Here is a 25,800-nt window from a genome sequence, read left to right as displayed (position 1 = left end):
TATTTTTAATGACCATTATTTACGAGAATTTGAACAATATCACAAATTATAAGATGTTGAAAATGTCTATATGTTTTGAGGTGGGTTTAAAATAAAAAGACACAATAGATACCCTCCACAGTGTATTTGGTGACCTAGATTACAATGAAAATATTAGATATAACATCGATGTACGAGATACTTTTCAATACGTTACTTATATCTATAATATATAAGATATTTATTTTGTATAAGTAGATGACATAATTATTACGAATTCATAATATTCGACTCATTTACTAACAAACAACATTTAATATGTATTTTTACTTTGTTTTTTTTTTATTTTTTATTTTTTGCTTCTTTTTATACACGTAGAATATTATAACGACATTGACAATATATATAATATATATATCTGCTTTTTATCCGTTACAGAATATAATAACGCGTGCGTAATTCGAATGTCACGAAATCTGTTCACGATCTGTTAAACTATCTTTATCTGTATTTTGTCCTGTACCTTTTTCAACTGACTTTACCCAATAGGTTAGCGTAATACATGCCGACCGCATTCTCTCCAAGATTGTCGTAAATCTTCAGAGTTTCTTCTATTTTTTCGCCAGAAGTTTCGATGAAACATACGTTAAACACTCTTCGTCGCATCATCTAATCCTAGACAGAACGAACATAAAGGCGAGGAAAAGAGTGAAAGGATAGCGCAAAAGGTTAAAATAGAAAGTGTGAAAGCAGGAAGAATAGCGGCGATCGTTCGTAGCTTGCTTCTTTAGAAACACGACAATCGATGAAGAGAATCGATAGTGATCGACAGCAGCGTGATCCTGAGAAATAGGTTTTATCGTAAAACACAATCTATATCCCTCAGCTTCTCCATATTCGAGATTAAAACACATTGTTAAAATTTCATATCGATTGAAAATCACGTGAAAACGTACCAATTATCGCGACTAGTTAAAATTCAGTTGATTCGATTTCAAGGTTTATATTTTTTCAAATAAAAACATAAAATTATACAGAAGCTGCGCGATCGTATTTTGTGTTTTGAGCTTTCGAAATGTTTTTTGAGTCTTTCTCCATTCGTTCCCCCATCCTCACTGTCGATGATAATGTTCTCATGCCGGCAACGGTAATCGACGTTGACGATGTTCGACGAATGATCTAATTGTCTAATCCTTATTGATGTCTAATGATTATTTAATACGCGTGGTTCGCGACGAAAAGCGCTGCGTTACCAGCAGCTCCCGCCACGCCACCAGCGTATTTGCCGAGTGCCGATTCGCTGTTAGCCTATAAATACAAGAATATATTTTAGACAAACTTTATATTAATACACTACTCCACAAAATTAAAAGATCACTGAAAACTGGAGAGTTATCGATTTTGAATTGCTATAATTTCGTGAAAGAAAATCATACAACGGTCTACCTGGATTCATTTTAAAGGGTAAAGCTTCTACTTTCCCTTCTCTGAACTGAATTTCTCAAAAATCCTTTCATATATTATATCACTTATATCATAAAACAGAATGGAAAACTAAAGTTGCTTTTTTCTTTTTTGATTTGACAAATTCGAATGACTCTACAAAGTTTAGAAAATCTTTTTTGCAACGATATCTAAAAAAGTGTGTTACCGACAATTTTTTGGTCAACATTTATTTTGTGGACATAATTTTGTGGAGTGTATAATAATTAATTAACAGTAACTTACAATTAGAAACGATAATTAATAACAATATGTATTTAAATACACTTAATGTTATCAGTATATACATATAATATGAACCTATAGAAAAGCAAATATATACAGAACTTATCTACGATACTTACTATGGAAACATGTCTCAGAAAAAGAAGAGAGTTTAGTAGGCATGAGATTTCACATAGAGAGAGGCATTTGCAGCTGCACTAGCAATGCTACCAGCAGAATATTTGGCTAGGCTGGCTAGACTATTTGCCTAAACAATCACACATTATACATACATGCAAAAAGAAACGATAAAAAGAAAGTAGAGATTAAATAAAACAGTAATAATTAAACCTAACAAAATAAACTAGAATAGCATCTAAATATAAAAGAAATAAAAACTATAGTATATGTGTACATAAGATGTAAAAATGTAAAAAGATAGGACTATATAAAGATGAAAAGGAAAGTTTCTAAGTGTTAATAAGAAAAAGCTAAAAATGCAATAGCTAGAGAAAAAAAGAAGTGATAGCAAAATACATGTAGAGAAGAAAGGTAATAGTCAGATTCCCCTAAATAGCACATAGAAAGAAAAAAGATATTTTAGTAAACTTTTGTACACAAAATTATATACAGAAAAAAACATAGATAAGTCAAACTAAGTTAGTCACAATAATAAAAAAGAAGTAAAAAAAATTTATTCTACTGACATAGCAGCACACATCAAAGAGTAAGAGAGATGCTTCGAAATTACAAAACATAAAGAAGGAAATTTGAAATAGGATAACATAGCCTGAGAGTTACCTTAGCCCTCTTGAGAAGTTCTTCCTGGCCTGCAGCAATTTGTTCCTTCTTGCCTCCCCATGCACGGAGAACAGAAGCTTGAAGAGCACGACCGTAGCTGAAGGTCAGTGCCCAAGGTTTGTTCGCTGGGAACTTGTTGATTGCGTCCAAGTTCACGGATGCCTCCTCTTCTGATTGTCCACCACTGAGGAAGGTGATTCCAGGTACTGCAGGTGGCACGGTGCGCAGTAAAGCGGTCACGGTAGCACCTGCGATCTCTTGAGGAGATGCCTTCTTCGGGCAGCTCTGTCCTGGTGTTACCATATTCGGCTTCAGAAGGGTTCCTTCGAGGTACACATGATGATCAGAGAGTGCCTGAAACGTCAAATATGATGAAATTTCAACTTCTCAATAAAAAGAAGAAATGAAATCTCTACAATTAAATAACTGGGCACAAAAAAGCGTCAAACTAAAGTTGATTACTTTCAAATTCTTCATATTTCTATAGTGAAAACAAGAGTCATAAGCAATATGTCTAACAGATTGCTAGTATGGCTAACGCTACATTTAAATAATATAATTTCGTAAATTTATATTTTTAAAATTGATGTTTCGATAGAAATATTATAGCATTTATTTTACAGAAAACAGAAAATATTGGATAATAGACTCCATTCTAGGAGAAAAGTATATATATAGTGTGCAACTTACACGACCAATACCACAACGTAAAAGACTCTAAAACCATCCTATCTTGCCCTATGGCATTTCCTTCTATTTTCAATCAAATATCTATAATCGATTCCAATTATACTAACGACTCTGTGCATTGCTATTGCTTCTATCTATCGAATAAACGAGGCAAGACGCCAGTATCCCTGCACGAAACAAATCAGATCAATATGCAGATTCCCCTCACCTTGTACACAGCGGCCAGGACCTCTTCCGTGACTTGTTGGCAACGGGCAAGGTCATGATCACCGTCAGGCAAGATCTCGGGCTCGACAATTGGCACGATCCTAGCACTCTGACAGATGGAAGCGTAACGAGCCAAGACGTTAGCGTTCTCCAAAATGGCGAGCTTGCTAGGACAGTCCTTCTTGATCTTCAACACGCATCTCCACTTAGCGAATTGGCATCCATCCTTTTTGTATTGGATGCAACGGGCCTGGAGACCGTCGAGACCCTGAGTGGTGCATTCGTCGTCGGTGCCGAATAATGGTACCACACCCGTGTCGACTTTGATACCTGGCAAGATGCCACGTTGCTTCAAGAGCTCAACGAATGGTGTTCCATCGTCGGCCTTCTGGTAAAGAGTCTCGTGGAACAGGATAACACCAGAGATGTGCTGGCCGATGGTGTCCTGTAAAAGATAAATAAAATAGATTATTGAAGAAAAATTAAACGAATATACTTGGTATATAAATTTTACACGCTGATGATATAGAAGGGCAAAGTATTTAAATATATATTTAACAACGTTTGAAAGTAGCAGATAGAATATTTCCAAAGTATTCGAAGGATATAATTTAGAGTATAACATTAGGCTTCAATCGTTGATCGATTGTTTGTTTCTTCTTTTAAATTTATGGTTTAAAAGATACGATAAATCACAAATTTGAGAAAAATGAGAGAAATGTAAGAGAAGAAATATCAGAAGCATTCCTGAGTTGCAAAGATCTTTTCTTCGTAGAATGATTGCCCTGCCAATGAAATGAATTAACTTCCATCTTCTTGAGTTTAAAATATCTACGAAGTCATCGCCGATATATATCTCTTTACTAATCTGAGAAATCAGAAAGGATTGAAAGAACTGCGCATCGATTTCTTGTAAGTTTGACAACATTCGAATACTGGTAACTATCAGTACTTAAACAAAGTCAAATTTTTTCCTAAATAATAAGATAGGAAATAATTGAATAAATAGATAGAAATTATACCTTAGCGCTGGTGAAAAGAAGTTGTCTGTAAGCTCGGCGGTTGTCCTCGGTATTCTCAACGTTGATGTCCTTAAGACGCTTGCCGATGGTTGTTGTCGATTCATCTGCAGCGAGAATTCCTTTTCCAGGTGCGACGATCTGCTGGGCGATTTTTCTCAATTCCTCTTTCAGCTCAGGTTCGAGCTTATCGTATTTTTCCGCAACCATTTTCTACGGAAGAGATGCAATGTAAAAAGATGAAAATTCGAGGAAAATTCAAGAAAGGTATAGCGTCGTTTGAAAGGTGCCATAAATAATTTTTCTTAGGATTAAAGATTAGAAGATAGAAGTTTCTGATTAATGAGTTCGTATAATGAGCTGCAAGAGATAAAGACCTCTTCGAAATATAATTAATAATTCGGCAGTGATTAATGGAGAAGCCATTAGTCTTTTTAAATTAATTATGATCCTAATTAAATAACAGTGTTTTTGTCACATCCGATAATAGCTTTAATATTTATATGATACTTGTTGGCAGACAATACATTTGCTAAGTTGTTCGATAGAGTCACATATGTATATATAACGCGTTCAGTCACTGACGTAAAATTACATCATTTTCTGAAATAACAGAAAGATATAAGGAAACAATACTGAGTTATAGAAAAATTTAGATATTTTTTCTTTATGGGGTATTTTCTTCTTAATTTCAAATAACAAGTAATCGCAAGTATAACATCTTATAAGAAATTTTATTATTCGTATCCTTTGGTCAATCACGGAAATCCCAATCAATCGTAGATCTACTCTTTTTAATTATAATTTTAATTTTAGTTAAAGTGATTTTCAACTTCATGAATGTAAGGAAATTACCAATCGCGATAGAATCAAGTTATGTTTGGTATATAAATCTTACACGTTGGTAATATAGAGAAAAAGATGGTTTGAAAACATTGAAAGATAACGCGCAACATCCTTTCGCCCGTAATCCTTCTGCAAAGGCCAATTATTTGTTGGATCTGCGTGGGAGGAGGGTAGAATTTCAAGTGCAAAGACCCCTCCTAGGACGCTTTCATTTCTCTTTTAAAATGTGCCTTTCGATACGTCGCATCGCGCCATAGGCATTGTGCACATGAAATATCAAATGTCCACTAAGGCTTCCGCAGCGTAATTGAATTTCACAATGTCCCATCAACGTCAATATTTCATAAAAAGAAAATGTTAGTTTGACCCATTTCTGCGTCTTCATTCGCTCCACCGCTTTCACATCAAGCTAATAGACCGCTATATTCCTAACTAATACGAGAGGGTCATCGATATACCATACGTATATTTATAGTTATATTAAAGGAATCCATGGTGCCTATTCTCATGGTTCATCTTGATTGAACTTCGCGGAGAAGTTTGTTATTGCCGATAAGTAATTCTCTATTTTGTGCTTGCCGGCGAAGAAATATTAATGCTACTTTGTTCTACAACATTGTCTTATAATAATTATACGACTATGCTAATGTATAGACTGCAGATTTTTGTTCATTTGTAGGAAATTTAAAATTTAAAAAAAAGGTAGATTTAATAATATTTATTTATATAAATAGATTTATATAAGTAGTAAAAATGGAAAAAATACAGGCAATGTGCAAACATATATAAAATACCCGAAGTATAGTAATTTCTATAATATACGATGGATGAAATAAAATTTCTACTTAGAGTCCACTTGTTTATTAATTAGATTCGTAAAAATACAAATTTCCATAACAATTCTCAGTTTACTAGTACCAACTATAATGATCGACCGAGATAAATATTTTCGTTCGTAGCAAATAAATATCATTATAAATTTCAAGTCATGATTAAAATTTTGAAGAATCATAAGCATCGTGCATGTATACGATTGGACTATTAATTGCTTTCGTTGCAATTACGTCAATTTGTAGCTCGTTACCGCGAGTGCTGTACTCGAGAGTTGTACAAACGCCTTTATACGGGTAAACATTTTTAAAGAGGTCCGGAAGGAGGTTAACTCGTGAACCTTTACGAACATTTATTATGCTTTATACTTGTTATTTTTAATTAGAGACTCTTGTAATTGTACATACGCGACACAAGCTGCACAGAGTGCTACAATTATAATTTATATGAATAATTTACGGTACCAGTCTCAGAATAGGAGATAAAGGAACAATCTGTTAGATAAATAAATATCTCAACAATTCAGCCAACATTATAAGCTGTTATCATAATATTTAGATATATTCGACTGAATCACGAGTTTCTACAATCATAAATGGATAAGAGTAATCCGAAGGTCGCTGAAAATTTTTCCAATCAACGACAGATCTTAATTAACGTATCCAATATTCTCGAAAAACAACAACAGCGACAAACATCTTGTTTACCTTGTCTTCATCTTCATCTACGCTACTCTACACGTAAGAGGCGCTCCAACCACCAATAGAACAACCATTTATCTCACTACAACGTAACGTGCAATATGTTGAACATGAATCTTTATCCAGCAGAGATAGCGTCCGAAGATTCAATGCGCGAGGACAGGCGAATGGAGAAATTGCGAGGTTTGTTGCAAAGAATGGACACATAGATACTCGTTGATAAATAGAACATACTAGAAGTAAGCTTGGTGATAAGTTTGCGACTTTATGGCAGCTCGACAGGCCAACAAAGTATCGGTGTAAATATAACAGGATATATACAGCCGATTATTGTGAGATCGTTGCTCTACGTTGTGGTCAAATTGAAAAAACCATGATCGATACAGTGAGAAATACGACCGACTTTTCTTATTGGAACAATACTGAATGCTTCGAGGACAATTCGAAAATTCCTCCGTTAATTGTCGTGGCTGTGAAAACTGCGGATCAGCGGATAACAGGATCATCGCGCTCCATTGTGTTATGCTGTTACCTAAATAAACGATAAACTGGAAAGAACGTGAAATAGAAGAGCTTTTTTTATGAATCGGAAAACTACATATTTCAGCTATCCTCGAAATTATTGAATAACTAAATTAAGGATAATGATTTTCGAACGAAGCTCTATATAACTTCGTCATAATTATTTTAGAAATAAAAATTCTTTATTCTAGATCAATGATTCTCCACTTGGGCTACGCGACAAGATTTTCAAAAGTACGCCGTAACCATTTCCTTGATTGCTTATTAAAGCTTTTATAATTTTGTAAGTTCTGTTAAACGTTTATGTCATTTTTCATGTATATAAGTTATCATGTATCATGTATATGATGTATTATGTATAATAGTGTATATAATTTAAGTATACAAAATTTAATGCGTACATAAGTACATCTTTTATTTTAATCTCACTACTGTACTACATAATTAATAATACATAATAATACCACATACTATAACTATAGTCTTATTTATCTTCACGAGGGATATGTTATTTTTATACATTTCACGGAGGTGCACGAACAATAATAGGTTGAGAATCCTACCACTAGATAAGAAATAAAAGATTAAAGTATTTCTGGCAATAGTTGGGAACGTTAAAAAAATATATGATTACTGTTATTAAGATCGATATATCTAATAAATTAAAACGTGGCAGAATGACAGACAGATAAAGTATGGAATAAAAGGATTAAAAATTACGCAAGCAGATAAGTCACAGATCTTTAGAAGTGTATCATATATGGAATTATCGTAAATTGATTTTTCTCAAGCTTCAAGAAGACAGTATGAAATATGTATGTTTGCTCACAAATATATCGCAAAAAAACATTCGAAAATATTCCACTATGCTACGGACTGCAGAAATTTCACGAATCTTATCGTCACTACACTTACCAGTATCATTTTACATTCTACTCTGAAATTAGGAAATCTCCATAGTAGACAAAGTAAGAATACCTTAACAACAAAGAGTGTAGACGTTAGAAGTGTTTTAAACATGTGTTCGTAATTGCTTTTCTTAGTTATTGGAAAGTATAATGGAAACTTTTGTCTTTTTTATATAAGAACGAAATAACAAATTAATACTTTACCAAGAAAAAAAATACAGAGAACATAAAATTACACCAAAGAACTCGAAGCTTAAGAAAGGAAAAATTATCAACGAAGGGCTTTAAACTTTGCAAAAATGAGGAGTCAATAATGCCTTTACGGTACTTTAAACGACGTAATCTTCAAGAGATAATTTGTAAGCGGACATCTGCATCGTTCTTGATACACGCAACTCGTACTTTTAGAAGAAAATACGATCACAGAGAATGCCGAGTCGTTTTAAACTTAAGAGCGCGAACATTCGAAGAGCATAGCAGTCTCGTTTTGTCCCCGCTTAACGATACGAAATAAAAACCGGCTGTGTCATCCGAATCACAAAGACAGAAAGGCCTAGATCTGTCTCGTTTAGTACGTCGTATATTTCTTTTTCAGCAACCACATAAAATCGTACTTTTCTATCCGAATTTCAAGCAAAACTTCCCTTTCCTTCCGACGCACACCCGTATCATCGCAGATGCATCGAGGGCTGTAAAGTAAATGATGCAGACGCGAGTTACAAGATCGATAAAACAGCTACAATGAAAGTCTCCATTCAGCAGTCACCGTAAACAAGCGTCGCGGCGCGCGTGCACAAAGCTGTAAATTATCATAACAACATTGCATCTCAATTAACAAGATATGGATTGTCGACTCCCTCGAATCGAATCGAATGAACCAATTTTCCCTCTCTCTACGTGGCCTTACGAACAAAGTGAATGCACGCAGATGCATACAAAGTGATGCATACAGATGCATCGTCAGGTATGCAATAATAATAGAAAAAGAAAAAGAGATCTCGTTATCAGGATGAATAATCCGAGAAAGATATAAAAATGAAATCAAATAAGAACGAAACGTGATAAGACTGAAATCCAATAAGAACGGTTTATCTAACCAGTACCGTGGAATTAATGTAGTTGAAGACCTTTAAACGACATTTTTGTAGCAACGACTCGTACAGGAGAAGAGTAGGTCTTTCTTTCTCAAGAAACAGATCCGGATTTCGTTCGGTCGATTGATTTTCTAAAAGTCGACGCTATGCTGCGAAGTTCAGAGGAAACAAAATGAGAAGTGAAGAGAGAGATATGAATAAGATCGCGTGAGTAGGGAGATTAAAATCGATAAAACGGTACACAAAACCTAATGTTAGTTGCTTGCTACTTCTACTTTTCCTACCCTGCTTGCTACCATAACTTGTTATCTTTGCCTGTTCCAATCGTCTTCGTTTCGAACGAAGTGTCCCAACCGCACGTTGCAGGTATAATGCATCGAAGCGATAACGTTTTCTTGACGTACAATGCAATAACATCAAGAGAAAGTCTCTTACATGGCCTGTTAGTCATCGTGATAACGATAAAAAATGACGCTAATAGTGTTATCTATATGAACGTGCCAGACGTGAGTATCGAATCGTGAAAATGTAAGTCGACAGGTTTTTGATAATTCATTGGAAATAGTTTACAATACACCCTTTTTCATATCGATAACAGATTCGAAAGTCCTCTCGAAGGCGCTGCATCAAGTCAGCTGATGATTAGATATAAACTGATAATTGCAATTCTCACGGCGGCACGTTGCACAAACACATAATCGCGTCATCCTTTGTACGAATGCGATCGTTATCTATTAACAATAGAAAGCTTTTCCAATAAAGAAAGAAGATTATATCACTATGCACGTTGTTATTTTGAACGAATAAAGATATGGAATAACGATGAAATATCTACGCGAAGATCATGGTTCGATGAACCTCTTGGATCTCTCTGAATCTCTTACCTGTTCCACCGAATATCGGTTTGATGCAGGTCCAGTTCAGATCGTAAATAAATCGTTGGATCTCGCGACTCGCGTATTACGAACACACGTACATACAAGGATAATAAATATAATATAACGATGATAATAATAATAATGACAATAATAATAATAATGATAATAATAATAACAACAACGATAATACGTTTCCTTTACTGTTAGTTCGCTAATTATCGGTTCGATTTGAAATTAATTTCGGTTTTGTTACTTTCCCTTTCTGTTATCGTTTCTCTGCTTTCCTCGGTTCCTCTTACGTTTGGCGTTTCACGGGTTTTATTTGAAATACACCATAAAACCACCGATAACACCGGTAGGTCTGACAGATAGATAAAAGTGACTGAGAAGATAAAAATAAACCGATCGTTGCGACACAACGTTCTCGGCTGACGAAACGTTGGTCTTCCGCTGGGCCCAGCCGAGAGGACCCAAATATTCTTTTCGACTACATCTTTGCGGTTCGTCGGATAGAAAACTATGCCGAGGCGCGTGTCTCGTCCGAACACGAGACGACGACTGGCTTTATCCGGCTAGTTCGCCCCCATCCAAGAGGCGGCAGGGGTACCTGGCTGCAGTGCAGTGTCGTAACTGCAAAACAGGGGGGTAGTTGCTACATTCCCTCTCTCCCTCTTTCCCTACCTCTCTTCACAGTCTCTATCATCCTTCTCATTCGCCTCTCTTCTTCCTACACGTTTGTACACCGCATCTTTCTCGTACTCGCCTACATTCCCACATTTACCTTCTCCCTTCCCTTTCGTCGAACCTCCCCCTATTCGCATTGTCTTGCCCGCACTAACCAACTATCTTTTTCTTCTTTCCATCGGCTTTCTCTTTCTCTCTCTCTCTCTCTCTCTTTCTCTCCTTCGTCCTAATCTACCGTCTTGCTTTTACACAGTATCACCCCACTCCTTTCAATCTCCTGACTCGATCGCTATCTCGCTTCCAGCCACGCTTCAGCCACCCCTGTCTTTATCCTGTCTACAGCCTGCCGCCTATACAGCACGAAACGAGGGAGTGGGCTAGCCGCAATGCAGCACGCGCAGACGTTCTCGAGGCTACGCCTGTATTATCCCCCTGCACACCCTGAATCCGTGACCTGAGACATCGGCACACGAAATACGCGGGACCTGTGCTCTCTTGCATCCTGTTCGCCATTAGTAGTAGACGCTCCTCTCGTCTACGACGAGTACAGAGCGGGCAGTTAACAAACGGTAGAGAGAGCAATAAGGAGGAAGCTAGAATTGAGAATTCAGGGTCTCTAGTTGCGATTCATGAAAATGGTTGTACATTGCCAGCCATAAATCACCGGACACTTTATATGCTTAGTAATGTAATTACAAAATAAAGATGACGCTGAATGTTAATGTAACAAAGTTGTACGTGTTTTAAAGATCTTATTATAAATTCAGACTGATTCATTAATGTCATGAATGCGAAATATTTCGTTAATAACATAGCGTAGAACTAAACGGAAAGACATTTCTATCGCTATGTGACAATATAAAATTTATTGCAAAAATAAAATCATTTATATAGTTTGGTAGAATAGTAACACACGAAGCTTAGAAAATAATAAACGCAAACGATCTGCATGGTTGAAAATTGATCCAGCCTTTTGAAGATTAATGAACATCAAAAGCAGCAAATATCCGGTATACTTATGGACGAGAATATAATTACACGAGGCGGAATTACATGTCGGATTTTCCCAAGCCTGGATGAATTTCCAACTTCCATTCATCTCGTAGATGAATTTTCTCCGAGGAAGATCGTCTTTGGTAATGAAGCTGTAGCGATAGCAAACTTCTAACACGGCTAAGCCTGTTCGTCGTTGAATAATCGACACGTGGTTCGCTCAGTCACGTCCCCCGCCATTTACAATTTCGAGCAATCTCCGATCGTCGGCGCGATTACGTAAAACCTAGCGAAAATGAATCGCTCGCGATTGATGGGGGAATTGATCACCGCAATTTGCGCAAGTCACGATCGAATTTTCGTTAATTTCTCGACCAGCGAACGGTCGGTGAACACGCCCATTGGAAATTAGTCGGGAAGATCGAGATTTAACGAAATTGAATGCGAATCGATGGATTCTATAAATAATCGACGGAGTTCTCGCGCGGCGTGAGTAGGAGGAACATTCAGACAACTCGTTAGCCAAATGAAGGTACCAACGGTAGTTGCACGAAACTCTAAGCAAGTTGTAGGCAACTACAAAGTTACGTGTTACAGCTATTTCCCGAGAAACCACGTTAATATCTTAATCAACATTAATTCTTTTCCCTCGAACCTGACTTTTAAAGGTATCACTAAGCTCGTGATTAAGATTATAAAGAAAAGCCGTCTTTCCGAATTAGATAAAGGGATCGTTATCGGTAGATTACGAGTTTATAAAAAATGCAAAAATACATAAAGTACCAGAAATAGAGCACTCGTCTAATTGTTAGTAAGAAAAATTATGAAACAGACCTCTGTTTAAATTTTATTTCCTTGCTTGTATTCATAAAAATCCGCGGTCTAATTAATAGTAGTACGTTCTTTCATTTCTGAGGAAACCGATTGTAATGCTGACCAGCGAACATTGGGATTTTATTCTTGTGGAATGCAGCTTACTTCCGAAAGCCTTGTACACAGTGGACCCGCGGTAAGGTTAATCGCAACAATGCTATGCTCAACTGTTGTAAGTCAGATAATTCTAAACGCGAACAAATTTTTAACGAGAGAATTTCCTGTTATCGGAATTTCCGGCTAGACGCGAAAGAACACGAACAATCGTGAGAGAAAACGAGCGTGACAAAACTCTTTTAAGCTTGCAGCATCTTTTCCTGTCTCTCTTCTTGTTTTTCTCCTTTAAAACGATTTTTAGACGACCAACGTGGGAAAAAAGTCGCTTCTTATTTCGGAAAGCATTTACGACTTACCCAAGCGCTATAGATAAAGCCCCTGAAGAATGCATGGAAATGAAAGTCACGCTTTGGGAGAAATACGACAACGAGGCGTGTGGGTGAAAGCTTTTTGGTCGTATAAATGATATAAAAAGCCACTCGACGCTGCGGGTTGGGCCTTTAAATTTCACGAAGCTGGGAAGGAGCTTTTCTAACCCGATAAGGAACAAATACTTAGACTGTGCGACGAAGTACGTTGGCATTTGTCGAATTAGAGAATTATCGTTTACAGTGTTTCTTGCAACTGTCGAGAATGTTATTTGTTGTTATTGGTTATTTTTGCCCGAGCTGTGGTTTAATATCTTCAATAGCGATCAGTATTTTATTCCAATTAATTCGTATTCGATGAATATGATTTTTAAAAACCATTTATATTTTAATTGTATTTTTATACTCTCGTAATTATGCGAAACTAAATTCGTGTATTTTGATTACGTTATAAAATAATATATCACACACACATTACGCATTAAAATCGAAAGTGGTCGACGAAAATGGAACCAGTTAAGCTCGATATAGGACCTCAAAAGGGATAAACTCGATCTACAAATGATTGAAGAGTTACGTTAGCACATATTACGCAATAGTGGAATCTAAATGTGGAATTTGTATTTGTGTTCCTTTAGAGGACAGTAATAATGATCTAGACATGATATAGATTCTACGTAACAAAATGTAAGTAAACATGTTAACAAGACTTTATATAACTGAACTATATTTATTCAGTCGATAAAACTTCCGTCTCTGATCAAATTTCAGCGTACGGGAAACAAAAACAAATTTGCAATTTTACTTCTTTACGTTCATACGCATAAATTTGCGATAGACGCGTTTATTTTTCCGTATTTCGATTCACCGTGTTAATAAAATTAATTAGTTATCTTTCGCATGGTTTCGTTCCTACTAAAAATAACTGTCATATATTAATATTACTATTAACGTTATTCTGATGTTTACTGTGAGATATGAATAAATAATGCAACGATTTGACGAGCGGTTGCAATATTTTGAAGGCGCATGACGGAGACGCAATTTGTGCTTAAAATGCATTCCGTTACCTCATACTTGGCATAAGCTAAGTTAGAGCTAGTAACGTAATTGTTCTTGAAATTTCTGCGCAGAATAAAATTTAGTCTTTTACGATCTTATTGCTTACAAGAAACACACCAATGAATCAGAAGAGAATATTGCTTGTATTCTTATATAAATGTTCATTAAGCTACCGATGGTAACTTTTAGACGTTTTTATTCGAAATATATTTCATGCAGTGCTTTTTAAATGAAATGCCTTCCGCGTCACATAATACGAATAAAATTTAAATCCTTTACAAAGAATTTACACATTGATGAATTTCCTACAAAAAGAACGGAAAAATCCAATTAACGCGTTCATTTTTGCACGACGCCGTAGAATTATTTGAATTATTCCCCTAGCGATATAGTCGAGGATTTTTATGTCGCGGCTCTGCTGCCCACCTAAAATAACATCAAAATCGGATCAACGTTGAAGAACAATCCTCGATCTTTCGAGTCGAGGGTCTAGAATTATTGGATGAATCGCAGTGCGCGATATTTTTACGTCTATCCAATGAAAAGTTTTAGAACTATTGAAAACAACTGTAATAAAATAGCGTAATAAAGCTATAGAATTCACCGTTTTGTAGTGCATTAAATTATTGTTCCACGTTTGGATATTTTAGATAATTCTTCTGAGGAAATAAAATCGTATTGGACACTGAATAGTAACAAAACAGGGAAAACGAAAACTTTAAATTGAACATTTATATTACTTAGATATTACTATTTTAATAATATTTAATTAATTATTGTATTAAGATAATAGAAAGATAATCTTGTAACTTAAAATACTTGAAGTTACTTAAGTCTTGATATTTTATAATGTTTTAAATTATAGAAAAAAATTATTCACATCGTAGATAATAACAAAGTATTAGTCTTACGATTAGACACAACACAGGCTATAAATTAATATAAATTCCAAATACTAGTCTAGCATCAAAATAAACGCAACAGTGTTGCGTCAATTTTGTTGCATCTCTCTAAAACACAATACTAAAACTTTTCCACCCGATCCCGCCATGAATCTATCGTCGGTATTTTCGATATTTTCGCAAGATCACATTTCGACGATAATGTGATTTTCGCAATCGCATGTAAATACCGTGTTATCGCAGCACAGCGTGATAAAGCTGTTTACGAAGGAGGAACGGAATTGTCGGGGAAATGCAATCTCGTTTCTTGATGAAAAGTGTCCCACACGTACTACTATTGTATCATCAATAGCGATTCATTGAACCGTATCTTGAAGTCTCAAAGCCAACTTGGTTATCTTGTAGCTAACCACCAATACAAGTTCGATTTCATCAAACTAGAAATATTTCCCTTAAACGCTTTGCAAATCAACGATGTGGGGTATAACTTGACTACAACACATTCTTACGACTAAAATAAATTTGCCGAGATCGATAAGTTCGTTAATTACCTTTATTCGATCATACGCAGAATAGTTTCCCAGAATAAATTTTCTAATTATTACTCTGGTTCGTAAAGGTAAAAGTACTCAACGTAGGCTAATTGTAACGTAACTGATTTGACACAGACAAGTGTTCTGTTTGTAGAAGCTATTTTGCCTGAGATTAATTGGAATGATCGATTAATGCTTTCGAGTGTCGATAAACAAATTCCACGTAATAATGAATATTTATTGTAATTTGATAAGCTTATATAAATTGTAAACGATGGTTATGGATAAAGGAGAAGTATTTTTTACAATAATTTGATATTGTGATTTTTTCTTACAATATTATCTGAAAATTTACTTGAGTTTTGCAGAATTTTTTGAACAATAAATTCTTTGTATAATAAACAAAAAATAAACACGTGTGAAACAAAATATAAGTAAAAATGTGCATGTAGAATAAGAAAAGACCTCCGTTATGTAAATGGTACAATGGGAAATGTACGGAACATACTACATATTGTGACAAACAACCCATTTCATAGCTTAGCAATTGTAGGTAATATCCGTAAAAATATTCGTGAACCGTTTTCTTGTGTCGGTCGATACATGAATCGTATAACGCGGGATCTATTCGCGCAGACGCAAATTGAATTTTTAACCATTGAATTTCGTAAAATTTTCCAATAAAGCTACGCATGTCGAAAAGAAGCAGTTGATGTAGAAATCTGTCGAATTGATTTGAAAAATCTTATAGAAGTATAAGAGAGTTTCACAAATTACCAACATTTCATATAACAGTATTTAACATAATGTCAATATTCCTAGTTTGTAAAACAGTTATATATTTAAAATTTCAAAGTATAATATTTTAATTTATTACGTATAACGTAAACTATCCGTATTTCTATAGTGAATTTAAACCTAATAATAGAATTATATCTATGAGATTACATAGGCGGGATATTCAAATGAAATCCCTAGAACTCCCAACCCTCGAGAAAAAAAGTTCCGCTCCAGTATAATTAAATTTTCGTTGTAATTGCTGATTTATTAGATTAAGAAATAAATTAGGTAAAAACGTAAAAAATACAGAATTACAAGCTATCATAATCATATACAGTCATCTTTTACATCTTTTTCCATTCTGAGCTGAACCTAAATTACTAAAAACAAACAGTTTTAAGGAATTTATAATACTACGCTGTATACTGTATAGTATGAAAATCAAAAGTTTGTGAATGGTTTTTTGAGAAATTTATGCACCTAACCAATCCTCTAATCCCAGCAAATAAAAAAATCATCTGCGCAACGACTCTATCTTGTTGGTGGACGGTCAATAACGTCAGCATAATTTTGCTGTGGTTTAATCGGTAACGGATAAGCAAAGACGCCTGCGCGACGCGTGTCCACTCTGTCTAACCCGTGACATTCAAAAGAGGTGAACGTCACACGGAGCGCACCTGGCGGTGATTCTCGACACGAACCTACGAACCTCCTAACGCGCAATGCAGTGCGTAAAGTGAGTTCTTCGAGTCTTTGTGTTATACATACGAAGCTCTAATAGCTAGTTTGCAGATTTTTATGCAAATTCATATTGTAAAGAATATAATTAAAAAAGCAGATTGCTTTACCTACTAAGTATTATAGAAAGCAGTTGGATATTTTATATATTTTTCATATATATGCATTCTGTGCAATTTTGTACTTTTGCTATAAATGCATAAAAATCTGCAGTGTATTGATAACGGAGGTAATTAGTGTGGACTGAAGAAGATAGAAAGAAAACAATCATAAAATCGACCACTCGATTCGTGCTGAGGATTAATTGAAAGGTGACGTCAAAGTGCCGCGACTCAGTTGTAACGCACCGGTCGAAGATATTAACACATACTGTTGACTTGGAATATGTAGTGATCGGTAATCTTGAATCATGTAATTTAACATTAAGATGACTTGACATTAAGATTAAAGATCACGAGTTATCGTATATTCATGATGATTAACCCTTGCAAAAAATTCATTCTTCTTTGTATCGTGTAAAATAAAATAATACTGAGATAAATAATAATAAGCGTATTGAGAAGAGAAGATAGGGCAGATAGTCTACATAATGGATACTTTAGAATTCTTTCTTTGGAAAATAAAAAATACTCTGACCGTATAATAAGGGGTTATCATACCGGAGTTGATTAGCTACGTGAATTCTGTTGAGTGCGTTCTCCTTTATCTTCCCATTTTTCCGTTTCTTTCAGATTGTTAGTTCTTTGTGAATGGTTATTCATGGAAATTTATGGTCATGGGTAGATAAATTGCTTATGAACATATTATGTATCGTATTAAAACTTTATGACGATTGTTAGAAAATGAAGAAATTTCAAAGCAAGCAATGACAATATCATTTAAAACATGAAACAGGATAAAACAAACTATACAGTGAAAGTTCGAAAGCGATGGAAGAACTCAGTAAAAGTTTGTGCAAAATAATTTGTATAATTGTATTAGCGGGATGAGACAATAACAATCATGACAATTAATGTTGCATTTAATATATTTCACATGCGTTGTAAAAGAATTTAAGTTACAAGTTATTAGTATAGTAATTATTATACATGTACAAATAACTTATTTATTATTTAATAGCATTTAAACATTATAATATATAGCACTTTCATAGATAAAATGAAGTTATGAATTGAATGAATTCAATAAAATAGACAATTTTTTAAATATAAATTAGCTTGTTCTTATAAGCAAAATATTAATGGCGTTATACGTAGTTAGTATGTAGTTAATAAATATTTTCATTTCACTTTTTCATTATCGATTTCTCATAAAAACATGTCTCATAAATGTACGTGAAAGCTATGAGTAATTGTAAACAGTGAAAGTTAATTAATTATTAGTCATCAATCATCATTCACAACATACCAATCTGTATTAATCTGTATTATATTTTATATTTAATACTTTATCACGCGAGAGGAACGACAATTTTTCAAATACTCCATTCGTAAATTTAAATACTTCATTTCGTTAAGAACAAGATTCAACACAAGAGGGCGCTAAAAGTGCATGCGAAACGTCGAAATTGATCATTAGCCAAAATTTTATCCGTATTACGAGACGAAAGAATTTATGATGACGTGACATATTCAGGAAAAAACTGACACGTGTGCATCCGGCTGCAATAGTGTGCGTGGACAACAGATGTATCTCGATTCAGAGTCACGTATTCATCACTGCTAATTTTTCGTCTTACACGTAACATGTAACAGTATTGTCAAAAGGATCATAGCACGTAGTGGTCACGTATAGTGCTATAGGTTGTGCATGTTTCGTATTGCGTAAGCTCTCGCAAAGATTGTACAATGCTTGTAAACGACCGATCTAATTCCATCCATCTACGAGCATCATTGATCGCAATATTGATTACATATATTAAATGCAACTAAATTAGACCATCATTGGCAAGTAATAAAGATAGGCATTGAAAAGCGGCGACGAAAAATTAGACGCAATTCTAGTGTGATAATTTATTAGATGTTCTTTTTATACAATGTGTTATGTATCTGCATGCACTTAGAACCATGAAAAACTCTTCACAAATAATATGCAACATGTAAATTATGTATATACATAAATGTAACGAAAATTGGAATTTTATTAATCTTATATAATTTCTATTTCTCTAACGAGAGTAACTTTTAAATTCCAGTTCTTCTTCCCGTACCATATTGTATGAAAAGAGAATTTATTACAATAGCTGAAAAGATACAAATATTTCCACTGTTATGACAGACATATGTATGTTATCGGTTATAGGTTATATTGATAAGCAATGTGAAGCAACTTATATTCTTTCTCTCTTTAAAATTAACTGTTAAGCTCAAATTATATATAAAATATTTCCATACATAAATTCGAAGAGTTTTGATGTTTCAGATTATAAAATACACGAATTGTCATCGTTATCGAGCACTAAGTGTTGCGCACTTTAAAATGTTCTTTCGAAGTCACGCGTTAATAGATCACGTGACGAAAGGTGATTTAAGCGAAAGTAACTTTTTTTTGCTATTCACTTAAACGTAATTTATTTTTCTTAAAACTAATATCCCTTTCAATTTATTTAAGAATTGAAGTAAAAATAATTTCGTTCTTCAAGCGAAATTTAATTACTTTATAGATATCAAAAACGTAATTATGAACAAATTCTGTACAGCGCTCGTTTAAAGCATAAATTCAAAATGTTAAGTCGTTAATTTTGTTACTTTTAAGATTTGTAAAACAATAGCTATATACATATAACTTGAACTTGACTTGTACATCTATACATTATCGTATGATCGTACGATATCACATTACAATATGAAAACATGTAGCTCCTTAGAAATTTGCGTATGCGATGTACAATAAAATATCGAGCGATGCTTTCAGTATAGGCCCATACTATTTCAAGATACAAAGTGTTTGACTGGGTGTAGACTAAATGTCAGTCAAGGTCGAATCTCATTGCAGGTCAAACATCAGCGTTTGCATCAGTTTTTCGGTATGAAGTAATCAATAAAAATTTATAAAAACGCATGACACTTTTCATTTCAACTTTCAATAAATTATTCATTCAAGAATACGTACAAACATAACTTACCTTATATTGACGAGATGATTTCTAACTCGAAACGTGTGTCTACGTATATCGTACGATTTGCTGGTTGGAAAGCGACTGAGGTAAACCTAGGGTATTCGTTGGTTTCAAAGACTGAACAAGAATGATATTGGCGCAAGCGCATTCTCTATAATCGTAGAGGTTCTCAACATTGGCTCGACTAACCGTTGTTATAACCAAAATAACGTACGTAGGTACGTAAATATAGAATTAAACACCACGGATATTTCAGTGGCAAAAGTACGTTATTACGAGTTTGAAAATAGAATGGTTTTTTTATACAGAAAAAATATTATTTGAAATAATTTTGTAAATGAAAAAATTTGCTTTGTTTTTTCTAGTAATATGTGGTATGCAGAGTATTTTGAGTGCTATAGTTACTTTACATAAATGCGCATCACATGAAACATTTAAAATTAGATTATAGTTATACAATAGATGCTTGAAATAAAATTATTCGAGCACGGTAAACAATAAAGATCCAAATTTAAGATAACAAAATATTGCATTGAAGCTTTTCTTTAAACTTCTTTCAATGATCCCAACAACTTAGAAATACACAGAGATAAATACGTATAAATGCAATTAAAAGTAAATAATAAGTAAATATAATTAAGATCATTCACAATAAAATAAGAATTAATGTTATTCTGTTTACATATTATCCGCCATGTGTATATCGAAAAAATGTATATATACAAATAAAGATACTTCCTCGAATAAACTAAAGTACCACATGTGTTCGTTTAAAATCTTTGTATTTATTTTTTACATGGTTCTATTGTTTGTTTTCCAAGACAACGAATTAAAAATAAATGTGTCCAAGTGGGATATCATATTTAATAATTGTTTCATAGCTACGACACTGCCAAGCATACGTGCTGATGATCCCGTCCATAAAGCCTAAAAGGATAAGGGGGACATGGGAATTGGTGGGGATTCATGGAAATGACGATGTATCGACCCTTAAGTAACGGACCAAATTCTCGGACGTTATACGACTCAACTCGCACGTACCGTCGCGGAAGCCTTCAATTGAGAGTCTCTGGTTTAGAGGTCAGTCAAGGGCACCTTTCGTGACATTCGTCGAATTTATTAACGAAATTTTTCGATGTAAGGTTGACGTACCCTCACACACACATTATGAAACGTCTTTATCATTACGCGATATAGTTTATTGATAAGATGTATTCATGAGATGTCATTTCATGATGACGTAGTCATGATCTGACGTTCAAGGTGTTCGAGTGAATTGATAAGCAATCACATGTAATTGGAATTTGCATGATGCAACTGAAGATTGAATATTGAAAAGAATTCTGATATTCGTTTCCACACAGGTATAATTATAACTTTGTAACTTTTAATTGGATATTTGTTAACTGATCGATAATTTTAACGAGAATTCCTAGTGCACACACCGTTTTCAGGTTCTAATTCTCCTAACGAAGCTTGGGAGCAGAGCTTCGCTCTTTCTAAAAATGCTGCTTGAGCATCTTGCACTTTATCTGGATTTCCTCTCCACGTTTTCAATGCTGCATTCTTTGAAAAGTAAGATTATTGGGAGAACTATCGTATTTTATAAATAAATGAACTGTGAAATTATGAGAAAGTTTTCAATTCTAATAGGAGTTAGGATATTTGAAGATACTTGTAAAGCACGTCCGTAACAAAACGTAAGAGGCCAAGGCTTTCTCCCTTCGTAAGCGTTAATAGCATTTAAATTTAACACAGCATTTTCATCCGATTGTCCTCCGCTTAGAAATATAACCGCTGGTACTGCTGGCGGCACTGTCCTCTGTAAAGCTGCTAACGTATGTTCGGCAATAATCTGTACATATGTTTTAATAATTTGTAATTAAAAAATACCAAATATTTTTATGCTAATAAAATATTTGGTATAATTATTTTTATGCTAGTAGAATATCGCGTTAGATATTGCAGAATTCAGTAGAAATTCGAACTAAAATACGTAGTTAACAATCGCGTACAAAATTATACGATACGAAACTTTATATAACAATTGAAATTGTTGAACAGATATTGTATAAGTAAAGTAGATATTGTACCTGCGGTGAACAATTGGTAGAATTTTTTATTCCCGACAAAACCATCGCTACCTTTAGGATCATACCTTCAAGGTAGATACGATGCTCTTGTAAAATACGAAATAAAATCGACAGTACTTCTTCGTGAACTTCTAACGCTCTATTTATTCCATGGGTACAGTTTAATATTTCGGGTTCTATTATAGGTACCATTCGTGCACTCTGACATATACTGGCATATCTGCGAAAAATAAATTGTCTAGTTATATTACATAAATATATATTTGAAGTACTTACGAGTTTTGTCAGTAAAATTTATTATATTGATATACAGGGCGTTCAACGAAATGGTGTGCACGATTTTTCAAGCAGTTCCGAGAGTATAACAAAAAGATATTTCAAACAAAAGTTAATCTGTTTTGAATCTGATCCTTTATAGAAATAAGCGATTATAAAAGCATTGGAATTTGTAGCTGATTCAAAACAGATTAACTTTTGTTTGAAATACTTTTGTTATTAGTTACATTGTTATAATATTATTATTTATAAAATATTATTTTGTCAAAAGTTACTTCGACTTTTTTAAATCTCGTGATGTATGTTTGATTTCATGGCATTGTAGCTGATGCCAAGACGAGTTTGACGACCTATAATAGAATGACCTTCAGATGATCTTGAGTTCAGAAATCTTGAATTTACTAATTCATGGGAATCGATCAGAGGTTTGCAATAATGTTTGTCTTGTCAACAAATTGCAAAAAATTACCAAAATACTTTTCATTCAACAAAGGATAAGTGCTATTTTAACTTTTCTACATGGAATTGTATATTGGATCTCCTATCCGTATATTTGTGCTTATAATAAATGTTCAAATTGCGTGTCACTTTCCGTGATATAAAGTTTCACTCTTTTCAGTAAATTTTAAATAAATTAATCAAAACGGATTAACTTTTGTTTGAAATGAAAAATCGTGCACACCATTTCGCTGAATACCCTATAGACTCGAATGTATAGAAAATAATTTGTACAATTAATAATAAAGTTAATTTATTTGCAGAAGAAGCAAAAAATGTATCCAGTTAAGATACCGATAATGTATGTACGTATGTCACGATTGATCATGTCGAATCATTTAAAAGTTTGTAATTATAACGTTAGATTGATGATGTGACGCAAATAAGTATGTACTTTCTTTCTTAATGCCACTGTCTATCGTAAAAATCGAATGGATCAAAGTGCAAGAATGGAGATTCTCCTTTAGCGGTTGACTTGTTTTAATAGAAATATTAACATTACTATTTTCAAATTAACAGTTTTCTGAATGCAACTTATGTTGAAAAAAACCATTATATTGAACAGAATATGTTAAAAAAATGCACACATAAAGAAATAACAAAAATCTTGTTTCTTCAATTTCAAAAGTGCAATTTGATTAACTTTCTTCGATACAGAAAGGGACGTAGGCATCTAACAATTCGGGTCACTTTCCTTAGGTTTGTTAGGTAAATAAAGAAAGAAAATAGAATTTGCATCTTTGCAGTTAATCGATTCTGTTGCAATTAAAATGGTAACGTGTGTTCATCAAAATTGAACCTTGCAAGGACGTTCGCATTCGTAACCATGGCCAGTTGACTCGGCGTGGTCTCTGAGATTGTGAATGTGCATCTCCATTTGGTGAAGTGACAGCCATCTCGTTTATATTGAATGCATCTCTCTTGCAAATTGTCCAAGCCTTCCGTAGTATTCTCGTCCTTCGAACTAAATAATGGGACCAGGCCCTTATCGACCTTAATGCCGGGTACGACATCTCTCTGACGTAGCAATTCGATCAATTCGACGTCATCGGATGTTTTTTGATAAACTGTCTCGTGATGCAGAATAACAGCACTTATGTATTTTGAAAATTGAGACTGCGGTAAAAAAACGTAAATACAAGCGAATCAAATTTTCATTGCGATAAGATACCGTAAAGTACAAGAATTGAAGGTGATTAAATAGCTATCATATTATATTTCATGATATCCGATTTATAGGTTAGATAAGCAAGTAAAATCTGCAGATTACGGTATAATGAGTTCACCTTATCTGCGGTGAACAACATTTGTCGATAATCGCGACGATTAATTTCGGTATTTTCCACGCCGATCTCGTCGAATCGTTCTTGAAAAGTTGAAGGAGACTCGTCACAAGCTAGCAGTCCTTTTCCTGGTACTACGATCGCGTCTACGATTTTGCGCAACTCTTGGCAAAGAGCTGGTTCTAACTCCGTGTATTTAGTAATGGGCGATGATATCTGATTAATAAATATATAACAATTTTTGACGAAATTTTATGTGACTTTAAAATAAAGTTAAATTAACATTAATATCCTAATTCATTCATATTATAATGTATGGTTGTATCGTAATTGTAAGTAAACGATATTTCTAAAGTGATATTACATTTTTCAAGCAAAATAGTTAAAAGAAAAACATGGTGTTTCGAAATTAAATTATGTGCAAGAAGTTAATGGAATTGATACAATTATCATTTGTTGAGCAAATGATTTCTTGATACGTATATTAAAGAATCGAAAACAAAATATAATTAAAATAATTTTTGTAACACTAGAAAGAAAAGAGTGAAATTTTTCATAACTTCAGGACTATGAACGAAGTTGGAAAGGTCAACAACCGTGTTGGCACTCGGACAAGTTATATTTAATTTCGAGCAACAATCATTGAGCGTTCTAATCCTATAATTTCGTAGCGAACGACAGACATTTATTTAGTACGACTCTTACACTTTCTAAGGGTAATAATCATTATCAAACATTGATATAACGGCAACAAAGTCCAATGACGATATAAAATATTATACCGTAATCACAATTACGCTTTTAAACTGTTGATTTCTTTTTAAGTTTAGATAATTTAACGTTGGTAAACATTTTTTGAGCGTGTTAGTAATAAATTAATCGTTTTACGTCTACATATTTATTATTTGCACACAGAGGAGTTAATATTTTTTTAAAGAGAAGGTTTCATTATAAAATTGAGATTTTTCTTGTTAATGCTAAATTGTATATCATGAAATAGGTCCAATACGATTTTTATGAAATTTTTATTTTGTACTTTTTACTACTGGTAAAATTTGGTAGTGATTTAAAAAAGTATTTTCATAGTGAAGAAGATAATAATAATAATAGTAGGTTAATGACTTACTTTGTCTCTGCAGTTACATTTATCCCCCAAACGCTTCATTATTTCAAGTACGTAAATAACGCCAAGAATTTTAGAAAGATAATAAAAATTAAGTGTATTTTTATTTTAATATAGGAACCATATTGATAGAAATTTTAATAAAAATTTGATACTGAAGTGAAAAAAGATAAAACAATTGAAAATTTATTATCTATATAAGAGTAGAATACAGGTTTTTTGCAAGAATCAAAATG

General features: G+C 33.8%; 2 protein-coding genes and 1 long non-coding RNA gene across 5 annotated transcripts; 1 reads left to right on the top strand and 2 right to left on the bottom strand.

Moving 5' to 3' along the window:
* Positions 1-109: 109 nt before the first annotated feature.
* Positions 110-20,447, bottom strand: LOC126915387 (fructose-bisphosphate aldolase). Of its 3 annotated transcripts, none has more exons than XM_050720007.1 (6): positions 20,298-20,447; positions 4,407-4,616; positions 3,386-3,829; positions 2,488-2,841; positions 1,827-1,954; positions 110-1,287 (listed from the first exon to the last, which is right to left on the bottom strand). In XM_050720007.1, exons 2-5 carry the CDS (start codon positions 4,611-4,613, stop codon positions 1,859-1,861), a joined length of 1,101 nt encoding a protein of 366 aa, XP_050575964.1. In that variant the 5' UTR covers positions 4,614-4,616; positions 20,298-20,447; the 3' UTR covers positions 110-1,287; positions 1,827-1,858. The 3 variants fall into 3 exon arrangements, with proteins under 3 accessions (XP_050575964.1, XP_050575965.1, XP_050575966.1); XM_050720008.1 differs by lacking the exon at positions 20,298-20,447 and adding an exon at positions 10,190-10,752; XM_050720009.1 differs by lacking the exon at positions 1,827-1,954.
* On the top strand, positions 16,819-22,512 carry LOC126915390 (uncharacterized). Its single transcript, XR_007710179.1, has 3 exons — positions 16,819-17,569; positions 17,905-21,866; positions 21,945-22,512. It is a non-coding gene; the product is annotated as an uncharacterized LOC126915390 (long non-coding RNA).
* Positions 21,057-25,800, bottom strand: LOC126915389 (fructose-bisphosphate aldolase-like). Its single transcript, XM_050720012.1, has 6 exons — positions 25,568-25,800; positions 24,445-24,657; positions 23,958-24,274; positions 22,385-22,604; positions 21,967-22,146; positions 21,057-21,857 (listed from the first exon to the last, which is right to left on the bottom strand). The coding sequence occupies exons 1-6, from the start codon at positions 25,604-25,606 to the stop codon at positions 21,711-21,713; spliced, it is 1,116 nt and encodes a 371-aa protein (XP_050575969.1). The 5' UTR covers positions 25,607-25,800; the 3' UTR covers positions 21,057-21,710.

Source organism: Bombus affinis, chromosome 4 (assembly GCF_024516045.1).
Source record: "Bombus affinis isolate iyBomAffi1 chromosome 4, iyBomAffi1.2, whole genome shotgun sequence".
Lineage (NCBI taxonomy): Eukaryota > Metazoa > Arthropoda > Insecta > Hymenoptera > Apidae > Bombus > Bombus affinis.
The sequence above is the reverse complement of the archived record's forward strand: the minus strand, read 5'-3'. Positions and strand labels throughout refer to the sequence as shown.

What these genes read in the sequence shown, in the direction of transcription:
- LOC126915387 (XM_050720007.1), bottom strand. Translation starts at nt 4,613, where the DNA reads ATGGTTGCGGAAAAATACGATAAGCTCGAACCTGAGCTGAAAGAGGAA. An exon ending in TTCTTTTCACCAGCGCTAAG is followed by an intron (nt 3,830 to 4,406) that starts GTATAATTTCTA and finishes TATCTTTTACAG; the next exon opens with GACACCATCGGCCAGCACAT. An exon ending in TCCTGGCCGCTGTGTACAAG is followed by an intron (nt 2,842 to 3,385) that starts GTGAGGGGAATC and finishes TTGACGTTTCAG; the next exon opens with GCACTCTCTGATCATCATGT.
- LOC126915389 (XM_050720012.1), bottom strand. Translation starts at nt 25,606, where the DNA reads ATGAAGCGTTTGGGGGATAAATGTAACTGCAGAGACAAA. An exon ending in AATGCGAACGTCCTTGCAAG is followed by an intron (nt 22,605 to 23,957) that starts GTTCAATTTTGA and finishes TATTTTTCGCAG; the next exon opens with ATATGCCAGTATATGTCAGA. An exon ending in CTACCAATTGTTCACCGCAG is followed by an intron (nt 22,147 to 22,384) that starts GTACAATATCTA and finishes ACATATGTACAG; the next exon opens with ATTATTGCCGAACATACGTT.